General features: G+C 31.2%; 2 protein-coding genes across 2 annotated transcripts; both read right to left on the bottom strand.

Moving 5' to 3' along the window:
- Positions 1-602: 602 nt before the first annotated feature.
- On the bottom strand, positions 603-8,636 carry LOC107455917 (uncharacterized). Its single transcript, XM_016073645.4, has 4 exons — positions 8,112-8,636; positions 4,771-5,054; positions 2,630-2,772; positions 603-992 (listed from the first exon to the last, which is right to left on the bottom strand). The coding sequence occupies exons 1-4, from the start codon at positions 8,487-8,489 to the stop codon at positions 814-816; spliced, it is 984 nt and encodes a 327-aa protein (XP_015929131.1). The 5' UTR covers positions 8,490-8,636; the 3' UTR covers positions 603-813.
- Positions 8,637-12,092: 3,456 nt separating this feature from the next.
- Positions 12,093-20,207, bottom strand: LOC107455930 (uncharacterized). The gene is made up of 4 exons (XM_016073660.2): positions 18,975-20,207; positions 16,222-16,508; positions 13,533-13,675; positions 12,093-12,347 (listed from the first exon to the last, which is right to left on the bottom strand). The coding sequence occupies exons 1-4, from the start codon at positions 19,353-19,355 to the stop codon at positions 12,214-12,216; spliced, it is 945 nt and encodes a 314-aa protein (XP_015929146.1). The 5' UTR covers positions 19,356-20,207; the 3' UTR covers positions 12,093-12,213.
- Between the last annotated feature and the right edge of the window lie 343 nt (positions 20,208-20,550).

Raw genomic sequence — 20,550 nt, 5'->3', positions numbered from 1 at the left:
TATGTGCATATTTCAAAAAGTAATTCTCATTCATTATCAAAATAAGAGAAGAATTTGCAGTTTATAAAAAGTAATTTTTTAATTACTTTGTAAACTACAAATTCTAATCATCTTATGATCGTTTTTTAGTATGTTTTTACATAGAAAAAAACGATCACTGTGCACGAACTTTTTTCATAAAAAAGTTGTTGTTTTTTAAATATATATACTGAAAATTATGAGAAAAAGAACATTTTAAGGTGTATTATTTTTAAAAGGTATTTATTTAAATATATTTCTTTTTTTCCATTTATTTATTTTTTGAAAATTATTCAAACCTACCTTTATAAAGAAAAAATTTTCATGTGACGCTCATACATGTGCTTAATGATGTAACCTAGTTTTTTGCGTTAAAAAAGTATGCTTTATTTTTTCTAAATTTATCAGCTGTACATCTGCAGAATCTGTTGTAAAAAATGAATTGCAAAATATTTGTGAAAAAATTATTAAATGTTAATAAAATGGAACAATTTAAATGTAAAGCTTTGTTATATATTTTTATTTTTTATGAGTAAATTTAAGTTTTGTATTTTTATTTTTATGAGTAAATTTAAACAAAAAGTTATGTATTTTTATTTTTTATTAGTAAATTTAAACAAAAATTCGATCAATTAAATTTCATCGAAATTTTCATTCATTAAATAACAGTTCTGTATGTTTGAAACATGTTTTAGTCAAAAAGATGGGACACTTTACAAGTCTAATCATTTTGCGATCAATTTTTAAAAAAAAAATTCAATAATATATTCACATTATTAAGTTTTGAAGCATTTTTTAATATTCATTTTCCTTGTGCATGTATGCATATGCTAAACATTCAGTAAAATCTTCGTCATTCAATTCACTCAACTCTCTCCCTTGCATATCTCTGGGACTGGCACATGACCCTGCTACCCAGCCTCTTTTTGTACCCAAGATCCAGGCCATTCTGCAATCACAAATCAATGGGTTTCCTGAAAAAGAATTTTTTTTATATATAGGTCTTTTGTGTGTGATTTGATAAAAAACACATACCTTGTGTGTGATTTTCTGCATTAAAATATATCATATAATTTTTATCTTACTTTCGTTACTATATGCTTCATACATTTACAAGCAATTCACTTCTTCTTAAATTTCTTTTCCAATAATTGTGTAATAGGATACAACTTTATCAAATATAGAATTTATTATTGTGCATATTTGTCATATTATGTGATAATATAAATTTTAAATTATTTCGCTATTTTTTTTTAGTGTATACTTCTGTCTTTTTTACTAATGTATATTAATTATGCTATTAACAGATTTCCCCCCCTAGAAATATAAAAGGGCACAGTGGGTTTTGAAAGATTACTCACTTACCACCATTAAAACTTAGTCAAAATATGTAATATTATGTAATGACTGAATTAGATTCTAAATTTTTTAACTATCCTCTTATACTATTTTATGTGTATATATCACAAAATATTTATTTTCACAAAATATTATAATATTTCACAAAGTATTCAAATTTTCCTGTTATTTTGATAATGAGTTTTCACTCATTATCAAAATAACAGAAAAATTTGAAGCTTTGGAAAAATAATTAAAGTCAAGATAAAAAGACTATCTCTGTGTATAAGTATTTTTCAAAGAAGTTAAGTTAAAAAAAAGAAATTAAATTACATAAGTTGAAGGAAAAGAACTTAAAAGCTTTTTTATATTTTAAACTGAAAATTGTGAGAAAATAAACATTTAAAGGTGCATTTTTAAATAAAATGTATTTATTTAAAAAAAAAATAATGGTAGAATTTAAAAGCATTAAAAAGTTTATTAATTCCCCCCTTCCTCCAATTAAAAGATGTGAATATCACAGGAGCCGAATATCAGGTGAATTTTAACTATATAACTAGACAACATAAGAAAAAAATAACTAAAATGTAGGAATTGAATTAAAAATTAAAGTCAAATAATTATCAATAACTAAATAAATCAGAATTGGACTTTCCATTAAAACAGGTGGTTAAGAAAGCAACCTTTTCCTGAAAAAATAAAAAGGCAGTGTTTTTATGGAATGACGGCTTATTTTTATAAAAAGGGATTTATAGGAATCACTTTTATAATGTTACTAGTCCGCCTTCCCCCCCCCTGCCAAATTTGAAGAAATCAGACAGGATTACATTGTGTTCTTCTCTAACTTTCGCCCTTTTAGCATGATGGAAAAATTTTAGAAAAATTACATAATAAATAGTTTTAAATATTTTTTTTAAAAAAAAATGGAGGATTACTTCATGTTGAAATTTTTTTCATTTTCTTTATAACGCTAAATAGAGATGGATTAAATTTTATCAAACATTACTGTTACAAATTCTCAACAGTTTAAAGAGGAACAGTATATTATTTGTTTAAAAGTGTTATTTCAAGTGATTAAAATTATACATAATTAATTATATTTTATTTTAATTTAGTTTTTACCAATTAATTATATTTTATTTTATTAATTATATATTATTAATTATATATTTTATTTTATTAATTATATATTATTAATTATATATTTTATTTTATTAATTATATATTTTCAAATTATACTGATTGTACTGAAGCATATTATACTACTACATACCATCTAGAAGAAACTTTTGTCTTATGACAGGCAAAAAAATATTTTCTGACAAAACAGTCAATCTGTTGTTGCTGAAGTTAATGTGACGCAAATAGGGCATTTCCACAAACAAGTCTTCAGGAATCGTCGATATGAAATTGTCGCTAAAACATAAAAGAAAATAGATAAGTAGTTTCCAAATGAAAAGGGCATCTTTTATTCTGAAATCCATGCAACTAGTCATGATTTTAACTTGTGCATAGAACAGCTAAAAGTAGATACGTGCAGTGTGCCACCCCCCCCCTCCAGAAAAAAATCCCAGACCATCCTGAATAACTTCTGATCTAATGATCGACTTTTCACGTTCCAGGACTCAATCTTAATGGCTCAAGGGGGTTGCGAAATCAGTCACAAAAACATACTTTCTCTGAATAAAGATACCTTTTCTCGACGGTTTCGGATCCCCCCCCCCAAATATAGGGGTAGTCGCAATAGTTTGGTCATTAGAAGTTAATTTGGTTAATTTTATTGCGCGTTTTTCTATACTTTGAGGACTTTTTAAGCGAATTGAAAAAATTTTACCATAGGTACTAGAGTTAGAAATAAGCCTAAAATCAGACTTCTTTGTGGAAGAGGATTTTAAAATCATAAGAATCACTAACTGCAGAACAATCTCAAAGAAAAGAGCAGAATCATATTAAAGAATGTAATTTTATATGACAAAATACAAAATTAGAACATAATCGGTCGAATAGTTCCTGAGAAATCGAATTTTTAGAAATTCACATTCTCAGGAACTATTCGACCGATTTCGCTCTCAAATTTCGTATTTTGCCATATAAAATAACTATTCAAGTATTAGTTATTAAATAAAGTTATCCAGGTTTTTTTTTTTTTTTTTTTTTTTTTTTTTTTTTTTTTTTTTTTTTTGCTTATTGTACATGTCGACACATTTATTTTAACAATCTCGGTTAAGTGCAGTATTTAATTTTTGAAGACTAGAATTTCAAAATGTTGTAAGTGTCATTTTTAATTAAAAGAATACTATTAAAAATTTTACTAAAATACATTTATAAATAAAATTCCAATTCGGTGAAGAAAAATAACTAATTTCTCTGGGAATTTGTTTATTGTAGATGTGCTAGTTACTCTACATTTCTGTTTCCGTTCTCTGGATATCCAAATCTTTGAATTTTTCCCTGAACACCTCAGAGCATCCCCTTTTTTAGCATTAATCTTAAATTCTCTGTAAGTAAATCTTACAATTACAAGTTAATCTTACAATCCTCTGTAAGTGTAATTTGCAATATTGCATAATAAAATTCTTGAGCAAAACCCCTGATTATTTTAAGCTTTCTTTTAAAGAGTACAAAAATTACTTAGAAAATTGCTTGGAACTTTTTACGTTCTTAAGATATTTAAATGAGATTTTTTTCCATTAATCTCCAAATACGATTCACAACAAAATTAGGAAGAAAAAAAAATTTTTTTTTCTTCCGTGCATGCACAATACAAAAGAACTACATTAAATACTCATATCTTGCGCATTTTTTAAAAAAAAATTTTCTTCCAATTTTAAAACATAATTTTGTAACTAATTTTAAATTCTTCCAAAAATTTTGTTTAATTTTACTGAATACTTTTAAAGTTATTGCAAAAAAACATACCACAAAAAAATTAGCTTTTTTATAAAAATGTTCATATATCCATACATATTTAAGCTAGATATACGAAAATTTATGCAGTTTTTGCAAACAACAACTAAAGTATTTGAAAATGGTGCAGTATTTGAAATGGTGAAAAAAAATGGCGAAGCCATGTATTAAAATAGTTTAACTAGCGATAATTTACTTGAAAAAAAAATAACTGTTAATAATCAATTATTTTTTGTCTTTTAATAAAATTGATTGGAAATTTTTTTACATTTTCTTAAACTGCAATTTTAGGTAGAAAATGTGAACAAAATTAGTTGAATAGTTTCTACGAAGTAAAAATTATTAAGGATCAAAACAAAACAGTACTTCATAAATACTCTTATAAATTTTTGTTTTGAACTATGACTGCAAGTGATATTTAATGCCAAATAAATGTTTGTTGAATGTATTAAAAAATTCATATTAAATTCTTATCTTTATTTATTTTTTAAAAAAAAGCATACTCACTTAAATACCATAAAGTTAAGTTTAGATGGCTTTGGAAACATGCTTCTTTTCAAAACAGTGAGAGAATTTTTTTGAACATCAACCATCTGCAGGTTTGGAAAATGCTGAAACTCGTCATAGTTAAGATTTCTCAAGTTACAGTCTTCAAAGACAATATGTTGCAAGCTCTTGGTGACCTCTTTAAAATGTGTCAGACTCTCTAGAGAAATTCTTTTCAAACGTAATGTTAATAAGTCTTTGAGAGCTGAAAACTGTCTCCAGTCCCAACTCCCCTGCAATCGGACCTGAAATAACAGGATTTTAGGACTTAGAAAAAAAAATTTTTTTCTAAAAGAAGCTGCTAGATTGTGAAGAGGCTTCATATGTCTCACGAAAATCCTGAAAAACTCAGCGGATTTAAAATCAGTTTAAAAAATTCTGTAGAAAATTAATATTACTTAAAGCATACAAAAAAAAGAGAAAAATCTTTAAAATATGAAATTTTAAGACTTGTTTTTACTTTTTTTTAAAATGAATTTTTTACTTTTATCCTTCTCTCAAAATTTGTAACTTTCTCAATGTAAATTCGTTCGTTATGTTGATCCGTATAAATGTCTATCTGTTGGTGTTCATGATGTTATTTCCATTAACTTTTTCCGACGCAGCGTGGAACCACTTACTCCAAAAATATTGCGAACCTCAAGAAATGAAGAACTGTTTGTTTTTAAACGACCCTCGTTTATTTAGTTTGTTCGTATTTTCGACTATCTGCACTCTACTCGGCCGAATGTCCGTTCCATTGATTGCACACCCCGTCAGTTCCCGACACAGTTTGTAACCACTTATTTCAAAAATATTTCGAAGTACAAGAAATGTAAAACTTTTATTTTAAACGACTATTTTATATTATTTACATTAAATAATATAAAATAGTCGACTATTTTATATTATAGCACTAAAAAGACTGAAACTTAGTATATACTTATATTGCCAAAAGCAGTCAAAATGACTGGATTGTAAAAGAATAAATAATGTGTAAAGAAATTTCTTTAAAATTAATTTTTATTATTTTTGTATTATTTACAGTTATATAACAAGTTATTAGTAAATATTAACAATAAAAAAATTATATGTTAAGATATAATTGTACAACAGTTGTACAAAATTCTAAGAAATTGTTACTAGCGGTAGATTAGTACAAAGATGTGAAAGATGCAGAAAACTGCATAATTTACAATTGTCCACAGATTGCATTATAGTCACATAACTTTTACCTGATACCGTTTTCATTGACCTTATAAATTTGCCTTTATAGTGTTTTACAGTATGCTGCTTACAAAAAATATGTAAGGAATGTTCGGCATTTCTCCTTTTCGGAGATCCATAAAAATAGTCAAACTATCTTGGACACCAGTGATGGTTAATGAACTGTGAAAAATGGACACTTTTGGCTTTTTGTTTATAAAAATACCTAATATATTAATTTATAGGTAAACGGAGAATACCAAATGTTCGAACTTGGACTTAGATTCTGGAATTCTAAGGTGGTCTTATAGTTATTTCCAGAACTTGCGAGGAAAGCAACGACCTATCGAGAAATGTTCTGGACTATGAAGAAAGCTGTATCCTGCTGTTGGCAAATTTTTATAAAATTTTTTTTTCCTTCTCTTTTAAGGCATTGTACATGTTTTCTTTTCACTATCTGTGTTGCCAGTGACTTTAAGCAAAATCCCCTGGCATCATAGAATCAAATGGAAAGAATTAAAGCTGTATCCTGCTGTTGGCAAATTTTTATAAAATTTTTTTCTTCCTTCTCTTTTAAGGCATCGTACATGTTTTCTTCACTATCTGTGATGCCAGTGGCTTTGACCATAATCCCCTGGCATTAGAGAATCAAATGGAAAGAATTAATGTAGCACTCTAACTGTTGAAAAAGCTTCTATTGAAACTTAATAAATTTTTTTTACTGTAATGCTTAGTAATTTTTTCAAGACGCAATTATTTGCTTGAATGAAGATTTTTATTTATACTCAAGCGACTCTAATTCTAGCTTTTAATATTCAAGATTTTTTTAGGTGATTTATAATAAAGTCTTTTTTTGAAAATCTTTAAAAAGTTGGAAATTATTTAAACTCAAGAGTTTGATATTGTTGCTTATTAACTCGACATTTTTTTCATGCTCAATAGATTTTATTGCTATTTTTTTCCGTCAATATTAATATGCGTTTTTCTACATTACGTTGCTATGTGTATTATACTTTTTAGGAAATATTTTACGGTTATGTAAAGAATTTTTTTTCTTGAAGTTCTTTGAAAAACGCTATGAGGAAAACGTGTGATTTGTATTATTAGTAGTAATAGTTATATTAGTAGTAATTTAAGAACGTAACATTTACTAAAATGCTATTGCAGAGATTCTCAGAGGGGAAACTGAAATTTTTTTGTTTGGGGGGGGGGGGTACTTGTCAAAAAAAATTTGGGTCAAGTATTTCCAAGAGGAGCGTTAAAGGGTCTTGATAATTTTGATTTCATCTAGGAGGAAGTATTAATGTTGACTTTCATTTAATTTTCTTTTGAGCTAAAAGTTTAAGGGAAAAAATTTACTGTGACGTCCTGCGGGCACTATAAAAATCATAATAACCATATTAATGACTTGAAAGAACTTTTAATAGCTAGTCAAATATACTCTTTTAAAACCCATTCTAACTCAAAGAAATTGAAAAATAAAAAAGTATTTTTTTTAAATTAAGAAAAACTTGACTTTTTGGATTTTTATTAAAAAAAAATTTGTTTTGACCTCAGAGAAAAATATAAAATATTTTAACATTATTCAAGTACTAGCCAGAATTTAAGCCTCATAAGATACTACCAATCGCCAAGTTTTAATTGCATAGGAATAATAGTTTTAATTGCATTGCGTACTTTCTCTGAATAAACATATCTTTTTTTCGTCTGATTCGGATTTCAGACTCGAAAAATATGATCTCAATAGTTTGGTTAGGAGAGCGCTCTAAAGTTTAGACCCCTTACTGTTAATTTTACTTTTTGCGTATTTCGCTATATCTCGAGAACTATGAGAGAAGAGGAGGAAAGGGAAGGGTCAGAACATGGAATCAGACTTCTCCCCAGATGGCGTATTCGAGGGTTGCGATCGTCAATAAAGCGTTCAAAATCCCTCAGAGAACTGTGACACATGATGTATTTTGAATAATTTAAAGACATAATTATAGAAAAGTGTCAGAACAAAAATATTAAAATGGAATTTTTTTAATTATAATTGTAAAGAGGTTGAGACTTTCGTGACTTACAAAGTGGACGGTGATTCGAAAAATGTAGGAAACATATGTTCTAATACTACATACCTGTTCCATCCAAAGTACTTGTACTTTTGGCTCAGCAGGTATCTCTTCAAATAGCCTCTCGAAAGCATTAAACGAAATTTCTAGTATTCGGAATCCATAATTGAATACTGATTTAGGAACGTATTTCAGCTCAGATTCTTTTAAAGAAAACTCTCCAATTCTATACTGATTTACGCGGTTCAGAATTACAGTAATTTTTTCTTCCGAATTCAAATGACGACAGCCGATATGGCCATAGTAAGAGACATTTCTGCAGTGGCACGGAAACACATCTTCAGGAGGTGGGCATCGGGCATGCTGGCATGTAACGCACAACAGGGAACAATATAAAATCAATGCAAACAAAAACAACTTCGAATCTTTGTTTTTGTTATCCATTTGGACTAAGTGAATTCGAAACTAAAACCAATTAAGAATCAAAGTTAGATACGCGAGTGCAGTTACTTGTACTCTACATAAAGAACATGTTTAAAGATAATTGAGTGAATATAATTCTTTAAATCTATTACGACCGATAACGTAAAATATTGCCTTTCACAATTAAATAAAAAAAAAAATGATAACGTATCAGAAAATCAGCAGTCGTCAGGAAAAGTTTCCGTCTGGAAAAAGCTTTGATCGTTTTTGAAGAAATACATCGTAACTTATTGCTGACTGCTAGTCTAGGGGTGAATTTTACGTCTGAGTGCCCACCGAAAAATTTGTTCTCCGTTTTTTTTTTTTTTTTTTTTTTCATGATTAAAATTATTTTTATATATTTATATTTAGTATGTTGACGATATTTACAAAATATTTTTGGACAAATACGTAAATATAATGAGTTAAGTGCTGAACAAAAATCTTCCTTCAATATCACGCAGGATTTTAAAAAGAAATTTACAAGACTTTTTTAAACTCAAAGATGTTAGGAATTTTCTTTTAATTCTTAAGTATTTGCTATGCTTACAAATTTATTGGGGGAAAAAAAAACTTTTTACTATGCATGTAAAACACATTAATTTTTGCAGAAGTTTGGGGAAAAAAAACTTTACTCTGCTTGTAAAACATACATTGTTAATTTTAGCATGATCTACCTAATTTAAATTTTTTTAATTATTTTATTTTGTAGCGATTTCTCCAGTGTTTTTTTTAACAGATTTAGTTCGACGATATTTTGAATTATTGCTTATTATATTGTATGTATATAACAGGATCTACAGGACTTAAATCACTTTATTTTTTAAAAAATTGACTAATTAAACGGCAAAAAAATCATTGATTTAAGTTCAAAATATTTCTTATCAGTTTTATTTCATTAATATTGATGTTTTGATAGACTAATAAAAATTAGAAAAAAAAGGAGACCCATTCTAGATAAAAATGACCGAAATTAAAATTTTAATTTTTCTTTTGTTTTATGCAAAATAATTATTTTAATATAGTTATTAATTGTATCCAGTTAGTTTTATGTTTAATTAAATTAAATACAATCACTTTTAAACTTGTTTGTAATTAAAATAAAAATAAAGAAAGCTTGTTCGAACAAAAATTAAGAATTTTTTAAAAAATGTTTTTTATCTAAATTTTATTTTTATATGATATTAAACTCGAAAATGAAGTTATCTTTACAACTTACTTTGTTTTCTCAGGGGCGTTGAGCTTATATAAAAATAACTACGATTTTCTTTTATTCAGAGATTAGTTCGTAATTATATAATAATCTTAACTCGTCACGATTTTAAATATTAAGTGTTTTAGTTATAATATTGTGTTTAGATAATATTAAGCATTACTAATCATTTTATAAGATCTTTTATTGGTAAATAAATTAAAAATCTAAGTCTGATTTATAAAAAAATCAAATTTGATTTTTATTAAAATGAATCAAGTCCTGATAAATTCAAAAAAATCATAAGATTAATCATGATCAAATGAAGAAAAATGTATCTTTTTATATTAAGATTTGATCCTGATTTTTGCCATCCATTATCTAGAATAACGTAAAACTGCACTGCTCAAAACAATTAAGGGATATTGAGGGGTTGATCTTGCACCTGGAGAATTGCTTGAATGATTAATACATTATGGACAGACGTAGTAGGCTATATAAGATTAAAATGATATTTATTTGGCAGGAAAAATACGTTTTATTCAGCCTTTTGTTACAAAAGGAAAAAAACAAAATTTGTGCACATGAGAAAAACAAATAAAAAGGTGTTTCCTTAAAAGAAAATAGTTTTTAGTAGGGGGTAGGGCTTCCCTGGACGACTAGCAACGTTGAACACCTTTGAGGCATCGAGCCAATGAAGTTATTAATGAAGGGCTGGGGTATTCTGCATCATTCCTCCAGAAGAGCTCTTTCCAGTAGTTGGAAGCTTGTGGGGAATCCAGCAATTAGTCTGCCTAGAATGTCCCAAACATGCTCGATTGGGTTCATGTCCCGAGAACACCCTGGCCAATCCATTCGTATGATTCCTTCCACCAGAAGGAAATCACTCACCAAGTTAGCACGATGTGATCTGCAATTGTTGTCCATTAACATGAAGTCATCTCCGACTGCTGCAGATTAAGGGACCACAATAGGTCTCAGATCTCATCCCTATATCGGCGATCGGTCCGAGTTTCATTTCGAATGATCTGGAGATAGGTGCGCCCATCAATGGAGATGCCAATATGGACCATCACTCCACCACTGCCAAATCTTGCAGTTGTTTCTAGTGCCACGTTCTCTCTAGATGAAAAGATGCCTATTATCAGGATGAACAGAAAAACTAGATTCGCCAGACAAAAAAACCCACTCCCTCATGCGGGAGCGACGTCGCCTTGCTGTTAACGTTACACGCACAATTGGTCGGCGAACATTCAGACCTACAAAGTGAAGGCGGTATCGGACAGTTTGTTCCGAAACTGTGGTACCAGTAGCCAAGCGAAGGTGTTGTTGAAGAGTGGCATTTATATTTCAGTGTCTCCGAGCCGTTAGTGTTAAATAATGGTCTTCGTTGGGCGTTGTTGCTCGTTTGCGCCCTTGCCTTGATCTTCAACCTGTATTTCCAGTCTCCAAAAAACAGTTTCAGATTCTGGAAATCACACTTTGTGAAACTCCAATGGCTTCTGCTACTTCAGCTTGTGTTTGGCCCCCCTCTAGCCGGCCAACAACTCTCCAAGCTTCTGATTTGGTTAAATGACTTCGTTGAGACATCGCACTCATCGAAACAACGCGCTTACTGAATGTCGATCATTCTTTTCTACTTTGTCTTACATTAAGTTCAAAGCCAAATCAAATTTGCTGCGGCTAAAGCGTCGTCTTCGAAGTCAAACTCAAAATTTGCTAACTGCGAAGTTTGAAAATAAAAATTTGCATTACTACTCTCTTCTTCCATTTTATGAAAAGAAAATTGCTTATACCGTTGTTTTATACCAGACTTACAATATCCTTTAATTATTTTGATCAGTATATATTATTATCTATCAATTTGCCAGTAATGGTTTCAGGGTAAAGGAAATTTTAAAATTTTTAAACTACGAAAGATATAGCTCCAATATCCAATAATCGGAAATGATTTGTAGTTAAAATTGTTTTTTCTTTCTTTCTAATTTGTATTCCAAATAAGCTGGGGAAATTTTTTTTAACAGCAAAATGCAGAATCGACATAAAACGCTCTATCGCAAAAGTGGCAAACTACTTTTTTAAAATTATATGTATGACGCCCGGTGGCTGAGTGGTAGCGCTTAGCGCTCCCGTCACAGGTCCTGGGTTCGATCCTCGGGCAGGACAAGATTGACTCAGCCTTTCATCCCTTCAGTGGGTCGATAAATGAGTACCAAGCATGGTTGGGAACTAAACACTGGGGCTCCGCTTTCAACTGACCACCTAACCGGAACATCTGCTCTCGCACCCCAAGGCCAAGAAGACTGAGATGGGCACAGTAGGCCTTGGCCCTAGTTTGATCTAAGAGTCTGAGAAGTTTCTTATATTATCATTCGTTAAGCAAGCAAAAGTTATTTTTTTTAAAGATCAAAAATTAATTTATTGAAAATTACACCATTTTCTACAAAGTATATTCTTACGAGAGACCAGCCTTAAAACTGGCATAAAATGTTAGCCGTACAAGTGAATTACATTTCAGCAGTTGAAGTTTTCTTCCTCCAAGTGTTTTATTTCTTTTCCTTTCAAATGTTGAGGTGCATCACACTTTCCTTTAACCATTTTGATTTCCAAAATCCATTTCATTTCGCAGTCACATTTCAATGGATTTCCTGCAAGATTTGTTTGTAGAAATGTTAATCAAATATATTACAGTCAATACGCACTCCTATTATTCAAATATTCCTTCGAAACTGCTTGCTCCAGATTTAAATTAATCGCTTTAGTTTTTTAGGACATATTTTTTTTATGTAATATGCCACTTATTTAAATTAAGCATTATGGTTAGCGTCTCGGTATTCGGGGTGACGAGGCATATTACAGATTTAACTTTTCTGGCGATGTCATTTGTTTTCGTATTTAGAACTTATAACAATAAGGTGAGTTTCGAAGCGTCTTACAATGTAAATTTACGACCACTAGTATAAATTTATAGCACCAGTAAAATCCGCTGACTTTTAAAATCTTTTCAAGTTCAAGAGGTTTCAACTAAAGGGAGTTTAAGACAGAATCAAATGCTATAACCATTTCCTTTAATAGCTGCATCCATTTTCTTGAAGACGCATCTCGGAGCTTTGTCCAGATTTAGAAACTCACCGGCAAAAAGTTATTAGCTACAAATCATAGAAACTAAAAAAATGCAATGAGATTTTCTCAATGATGCTTATTATTAATGTTGACCTTAATAAAACAAATAAATAAACCACATAAATAAAACAGAACAGATTAAATTATTTAAGAACAAAAATTGTCTTAATCCGAGGAAAATCATCAGAAAAAAATGAACTTCGCATTTTGTCTTCAAAAGATAGCTGATTAAATGTGTTCTCATTGATTGTATCTCATTCTCGCCTAGGCGTTATAAACTAAATCTGGAGCGCAAGGAGAAAAATAAGAATGAAGAATGGTTACTTTGGCTCTTTATTGTCTTTGGAATCAAACAAAATTCTATATCAAAAGGGAGGAAACTAAATGTTTTGAAACTTAAGATGTTTAAGGTTCCTTAAATCTTATAATGGCTCTTTATAATGACCCTAATCGGATAAAATTCCATTCCAATAAAAGATATTACTCTAATCATAAAATTCAAATTACGTGCATATAAAATTGTTCTCAGACAAATGCTTACTATCTAATGCAAGATTTTGTCTTTCAGAAATACTTCGGGCAAAACCTTTAGAAATTTTTAAAAGCCTATTATGGTCAGACCATACCAAATATTTTTAATACACTTTCAATTCCATTTGTTGTCAAATTCATTTTGTGAAACAAATTAAATTACGTGAAAAGTAATTTACCTTGCAGAGAAAGAACTGGATTCAAAACTGGTTTCAGAATTCTCTCTGAAAGAACTGTCAGGTGATTTTGTTGAAAATCTATAACAATTAGATCCTTCATGCCTTCGAACAAATTTTCTGGAAGCGATGTCAAATGATTGTTTCTGAAATAGTTCAGACATAATATAAAAAATTAAAATTATTAAACAGTGAAAAATGCAAGGTATACACAGAGCAGGGATAAGTCTGGGCAAGTTTTACCAGTCTGGGGGCCGTTTTAGCCCAGTAGTTAGAGAATCTTACTCCAGTTCGGAGGGTCTGGGGTTCGATTATTGACTCCGATAAGACTCAACGAGTTAATGCGATGTACGTGCTGGTAAAATCTGTGAAATCGAGAGTCCTGTGGTAGGTGCCTGAGCAGTACGATGGGTACAGGAATCTGGAGAAAATTTCCTTCCCCTTCAGATCTATGTCTAAATTGAGGAAGTGATCTCACAAATTGTGATAGCATCATGTCTTCGGATAATCCTCAGGGAGGTTTTCCAGATCGTCTCCAATAGCCCATTGTGCAGCTCTAGTGCGACGTAACTGAAGTATCTACCTTTATCAGTTTGGAAAACTCGGAACGAATTTAATCAGTCTGGAAAAGTTTGGGAAATGTCAGGAAATTTAATTAAAGTACACCAAAAGTCGGAAAAATTAAGGTTAAGGTGCAAGAAGTAATATTTTTCAAAAAAAAAATTTAAGAATTTTTTTTATGGAAAAATGTTTAACACTTTTACCTGTCATTAAAGTTGAAACTAAAGTTTATAAATACCTATAATATATAAATACTGCATATTTTATGTACGGGAAATAATTGCAGAATAGCAGCAATTAAATAGCACTGTAAACATGTAAGTAAATTGTTACAAATTTTGGAACGCGTTGAAACAAATTACGTTGTGTAAATTGACTGCAACCTTACTATGATTACGAAACTTAATATTGAGCAAATTGAATTATCTAAAAGTTAAGTACACGAGTTTGCTCGTGATTGCTCAACTTGATCGGAAACAATTTTTGATTCAACACATAATTAAAGGATCAACGTTAAGCTGATTTTCCTGAAAGTATTAGGCAAAATACAAGAAAAAATTGTATGAAAAACTAATCAAAATTGTTGATTATTCAAAGTGAAAAAGCTTTAGGTCGGCTGCTGGCAATCAATTTCTCCCAAGAGATACCAAGAAAGCAACTTCTAATTTATAATAATGTGCTTCATAATTTCTATAAAAGGGAAATAAAATGAAAAGGGAATTTGCAGTAAACTCTCGGAGTCGGAATTGGCAAAAAACAGAAACGATGTGGCATACTCAAAGTAAAGAAATCGAAGATTTATTAACTACTTCCGAAAGATCAATTATATGTCTCTGGGAATGAGGATGTCTCCTAAGGAAAGAAATAGCACAAGGGAAAAGGATGCTGGCAAAAATTGATATAAATTAGATTGTTTCGTGTACTAATTTTAAGCATGATTTTGAAAGTTCTTTTATTTTATAACCGTAGTTGAAAAGCCGACCCAATTGAGTTTACGGTTACTAAAGTTCCAATCCGTAGCTTTGAAATTTTGATACCTATCCAGAAGACAAAGGAACTGCTGAATCAAGTATTGGGAGAAATTTTCTAATGTTACATATTTTTGTTTTATTTTCTTGTTTGTCTCTTTTGTCTTTATTTTTCCTTTTTTCCACCATTATTCTCTTTATTCCACCATTATTTTTTTCATAGCTGTTGTTAAATAGCCGACCCAATTTTTGGGTTTCTGACTTCGAACTTCCAACTCCGTTACCTTGTAATTTTGAACCCAATCCAGAAGACAAGGAAACTCCTGTTTCGAGTATTGGGATAAATTTACCTTCGTGGAGGACTTTTTGATGGAATTAGCCAGCATTAGATGGAGAAGGAAACTACGAAAATCTCCCACGGTTAGCCTGACTGCAAAAGAACTCTTGACCCACAATCCCTCTACCACTGAGGATATTTCAAGTCACCACTGTGATCGGTGCAAGCCGGATGCGGAATTCGTATCGACCCGCCTTCGCTGGGATTCGAACCCGGTTCGCATCATTCGAAAGCGAACGCACTTTCCCCTGAGCCATCACGGCTCTAAAATATTTTTTGAAGAAAGTTTTTCAAATTTATTCTGGTACTACAGTCCGCGTTGGACCACGAGCTCTTTAAAAATTCTACTCGAAAGCCACATGTCTCATGTTTTCGCTTTCCGTATGTATATGTCCTCACTGGAAAACAGGATGTTACGTATGCATGTTGTCTCCGGATTATCATCAGGGATGTTTCCCAGATCGTCGCCAAAAGCCTATTGTGCAGCTCGAAGTAGAAGTGCCGTAGCGTTAAGGTCTTTAGGTCTCCTTTCGTGCTTTTCTCAAATGCATCTTTTTAAATCTATTCTGGGTTAATTGAAAGTAGTATCTAATGGTTAAACAGAGGCATAAAAGTAACATTACGTACTGTTACGGAGTTAACGTGTTGCAAAATAAGTCTGAGGGAGAATAAAAATGAATGAAAGATCCTCAGAGTCGTAGAACCAGTAGTTATGCTAAAAAAGGATTAGGGATCCCTCTCAGGGAAAAGACCTCTTCAGAAATCCAACAAATTCTTAAATTCATTGTTTCATTGATAAATAGATTGACAGGAAACTCAAACTTACCGGAATATCAGAATTCGTAGTTTAGAAGGAGTTGGGAACATACTCCTTTTCAACTCCTTCAGTCTGTCATGCCTGATATCGATCATCTCTAGTTGCTTAAATTCTCGAAATTGGTCAACCCGCAGTTCCCTTACGTCACAACCATGCAAGACAAGGTGTTTTAAAGATTTCGAAAAATGAGTGAAGTTCTGAAGACTTCCCACAGACATCTTTCTCATTCGCAATGTCGCTAACTTTTCCAGTGGAGATATTATTTTCCAATCCCATTTTCCATCAGCTATTCTCACCTTCAAACAGAATATAAAATATGTACACACATCTCTATAATAATAGAAGAGACATTTTTTGAAATGTCTCAAGAAAAGAATTTCTTTGTAACTTTAGAGATGTTTAGTACATGCAAGTTTTCAGAGATTTAAGAAACCGATATTATAAAACAAATATTTTTGAACACCCTATACCAGAAAAATCAAGCAGTTAGCATGTAATTTGCATCGATTGCTTTGGTTATTTACAATAACTGCATAAAATTTCGTAAACTTCGTTTACATATTTACGGAAAAATGGACATTTAACCCTTTCGCGCCGACTGTCACAAATACGTGACAGCAAAAAACCGTATCAATCAGGGTAAGAAGATAAAACTGGTAATCAAAGTAAGTCTTTAGCAGTTTATTTGTGGGCGGAGTTATAATTTTTCGATTTATTTAATTCACCATTACTTTGTTCGAAATAAAACTATTTAGTTATACTTTGATCATATATATAATCAATGTTTATTCAAACTAACAATAATTAAAATAAAAGCAAAGTAAGTCTGTCAAATTAGTAACGACTACATTTAAGTTACCGTTTTTTATTTAATTGCAACTTGATTCTGATTTTGTACGAATGCTTTTCTGAATCACCCGTCCCCTAGGGGTTAAAAAAAAACTAATTTTTGTATTACATGTTTTTGCTATAACTTGAAAAATAGTCAATAAAATTAAAAAATAAAAATTTTTGGAGCAAAATTTTTTCAAAATATTTGGTAAAAACTGCGCAAGATTTGAGTATTTAAAGTAGCTCTTTTATACTACCCATACGCGAAAAAAAAAACTTCAAAAAAATTCATAATTTTGTAATGAATCGTATTTGACAACTAATAAAGAAAGGTAAAATTTCAATATCTTAGAAATTTAAAAAGTTTCAAGCAATTTGCTAAGTAGATTTTGTACTTTTCGAAGGAAAACTCAAAATTCGATTGATTTTTATTCGACCGATTTTGGCATGTAAAAGTAAGTTCTTTAAAATGATGTAATTATCTTTGGCTAAACGAATTTCATAATTGTGTGCAAAAGTTTTTCAATTAGTTTAAAAATTAACTCTAAATGTAGTGAAATATGCAAAAAGTAAAATTAACATTAAGGGATCCAAACTTGGGACGGTTCTCCTGTCCAAACTATTGGGGCCATATTTCTGTCCTAGATGACTGTAAATATTTGATATATTTTTAGTGTCAGAAATTAAATCATAAATCCGTTTTTGTTTCTAATTTTGCAACTTAAATTATCGTCTGCATTAATGAGTTAGCATATTTGAGGTCACTCCCTCAAAAGCATTAAGATTGAGTCGTAGAATGCGAAGATCTGAACATTAGATCAAAAGTTATTCAGGTTGGTCCGCTTATTTTTTTTTTTTTTGCGCAATGTACTTAAAGTAAGAAATTTGAATGGCGTTATGAACTAAATCTGGCGCAAAAGAGGAGAAATAAAAAATAATGGTTACTTGAACTCTTTATTGCACTTAATAGTTGGTATAAATCAGTGGAGTTGCATTTTTATTGTAATTTATATAAATTTTTAGACATTTTCTAGACATTTACACAAATCTTTAAGGCTAAAACATTTTCCCTCTTTTCAAAATTTAATATGTACAAAACATGAAGATTACCACTTATGTAAGTCTACGCCACATTTTATGCTTTAACAATCGATGCATTAAAATCAAAAACGGAACCTTTAAGCAAATTCTTGTCTTGGTATAGACATTGACAGAAAAGAACTTTGGGCAAAAGGTTTTACTTTTTAAATTATGGGTTTACGAAGATATTAAAAGATTGCATTGAAACAGTGTAACATATTAAAAACGAAAGTGTGTATAAATATTGAGAGGAAAAATCAGGACAGAATTTAAAAGTTTAAAAATTTCTAATTTTGAGTAAAAATGCATAAAACATATCTAAATATACACAATATATGTTACTGTGAATGACCGAAATTGGTGAATGTTGACAATCACATAGTCACTTTGTCTGAAATATATGCTAGGCCTAGTTAAGTGCTACTGTTCGGTATATATTTGCCCGGTATGCCCTACATCAATATTTTTCTAAGGTTCAGTGCCACTGCCCGATACTCCGAACACTGATGTTTCTCTAAATCTATCCTCAGCAGATATTAAAATATCGAATAAATATAATAATATCAACGAATAAATTAATATCAAATCGGATATAACAAATATTTTGGACATTTACCAAAGCGATTACGTGACTGTTGACATTTACCGGTGAATGTAGACATTCTCTTGATTTTAGTCATTCACTGTAACACATATATCAAAATTAGCTAGTTTTACTTCGTACAAAGAATTACTAACTCAGTTTCCAAATAATATTTAATTTGAGTTATATTAGACTAATTTAAAGTGGCTGTAAATCAGAAATTTTAATCAAACTGAAAGTAAAAATTTAAAAAAAGTTGTATAATTACCTCATTCAGCAACAAATGATCGATTTTATTATTCTGGGGAATGAATTCAAAAAGTTCTTCTGTGAGGACTGAGTGTGAAACCTCCAGCCACGTGAAGTTTCTTTCAAACATCAATCTCGGTATATACTTTATTTCCATATTTTCCATGCTCAGCCTTCTCACGTTGAATCCTTGGACTTCTTTTAAATAATGGGAAAATTCTCTGAAACATGATAAATTTCTGCACACAAGTTCTTGAAAATGGGGTCGATTTTCGAAGCATTCGCAAGCATCACCGTAAAAGCTGGGTTCAGAGCAAGAAACTTGAGATGGCTGTCTAAAGCATTCCACAAATACTGTACACAGTTGAAAAACAACGAAAGACAACAACAGCACCTTCATATTTAACAGTGATTTCACAAAAATTAATGTTTTCGGCACGTAAATCCAGCAGTGAAGTAGTTTTGAAATACTTATAACTCAAAAATTACTTTACAGTTACAGCGTAAAGGATTTCTTTTCCATAGGTGAGTTGTCCCGCTGTGAACTGATCGTAAGGACGCGGTTCCCAGTAGAACACCGGCATCACTGGCTGCTGTCAGTAAGCGAGTGGGTGACCACTTTGTCAGCCAGCGTAGGGACCGAGAATGCACGGTATAGGTTCTCGTTAAACTGTTCTACCGTAAAGTGCTCGACTTCGCACGCATGTGATTGGACTACCAAAGCAGGTGAGCCATCCCATCTGTAGAGAGTCAAAATTGCGATGTCATGTCTCCGGATCATCCTCAGGGATATTTCCCAGACCATCGCCAATAGCCCATCGCGCAGCTCTAGTGCCTACCTACCTACCATAGGTGAGCTGTTGTAGTTTATTAACGTCACATTAGAGCTGCACCGTGGGCTGTTTTCGATGGTCTGGAAAACATTCCTGAGGATGATTCGAAGACAGGCTATCATAATTTCAGTCATCTGCAAAGAGGATGGCACCCCTACTTCGGTACCACGACGATCTGGGAGCGAAGTCGAGCACTTTAAGGAAGAACAGTTTAACGAGGGCCAATACCGCACATCCTTGGTCCCTTCGCTCACTGATCCAAGTGTTCACCCACCGGCACACTGACCACAGCGCTAGTGATGCTTGACTTCGGTGTTCTACTGGAAAACGTGTCTTTACAATCAGTTACCCGTGGGACCTATAAATGAGTTAGATTTCAGTCACCCTTTGGATTATTAACCATTTCTTAATAATAATTAATAATTATTGTCATTTGGGTTATCTTTTCAATGACAGCTCTCTTTCAGATTGACCATATGTTTGCAAACATGTTGAGGCGTTTGAAAAAAATAGTTCTTAGACAACGAAAAAACAAGGTCGCGGGTGCTTGTCCCGATATAATTGAAGAACCTCAGGACTTACGCTCGAATAACATACAAGAGCTTAACTCAAGTCAGACAATTTTACATATTTAACTAAGCGCTAAGGTCCTATTCCTATTCTTGCGAGCACTGAATTTCTACACTGATTTCAGGCCAACTTGAGATTGCTGTCGCATTTAGTATTGCAACGGGTGGAAAAAACCCCGGTTTATTCCCATAA

Source organism: Parasteatoda tepidariorum, chromosome 2 (genome assembly GCF_982258835.1).
Source record: "Parasteatoda tepidariorum strain Cologne lab strain chromosome 2, Ptep-v5.0, whole genome shotgun sequence".
NCBI classification, from domain to species: Eukaryota; Metazoa; Arthropoda; class Arachnida; order Araneae; family Theridiidae; genus Parasteatoda; species Parasteatoda tepidariorum.
The sequence above is the reverse complement of the archived record's forward strand: the minus strand, read 5'-3'. Positions and strand labels throughout refer to the sequence as shown.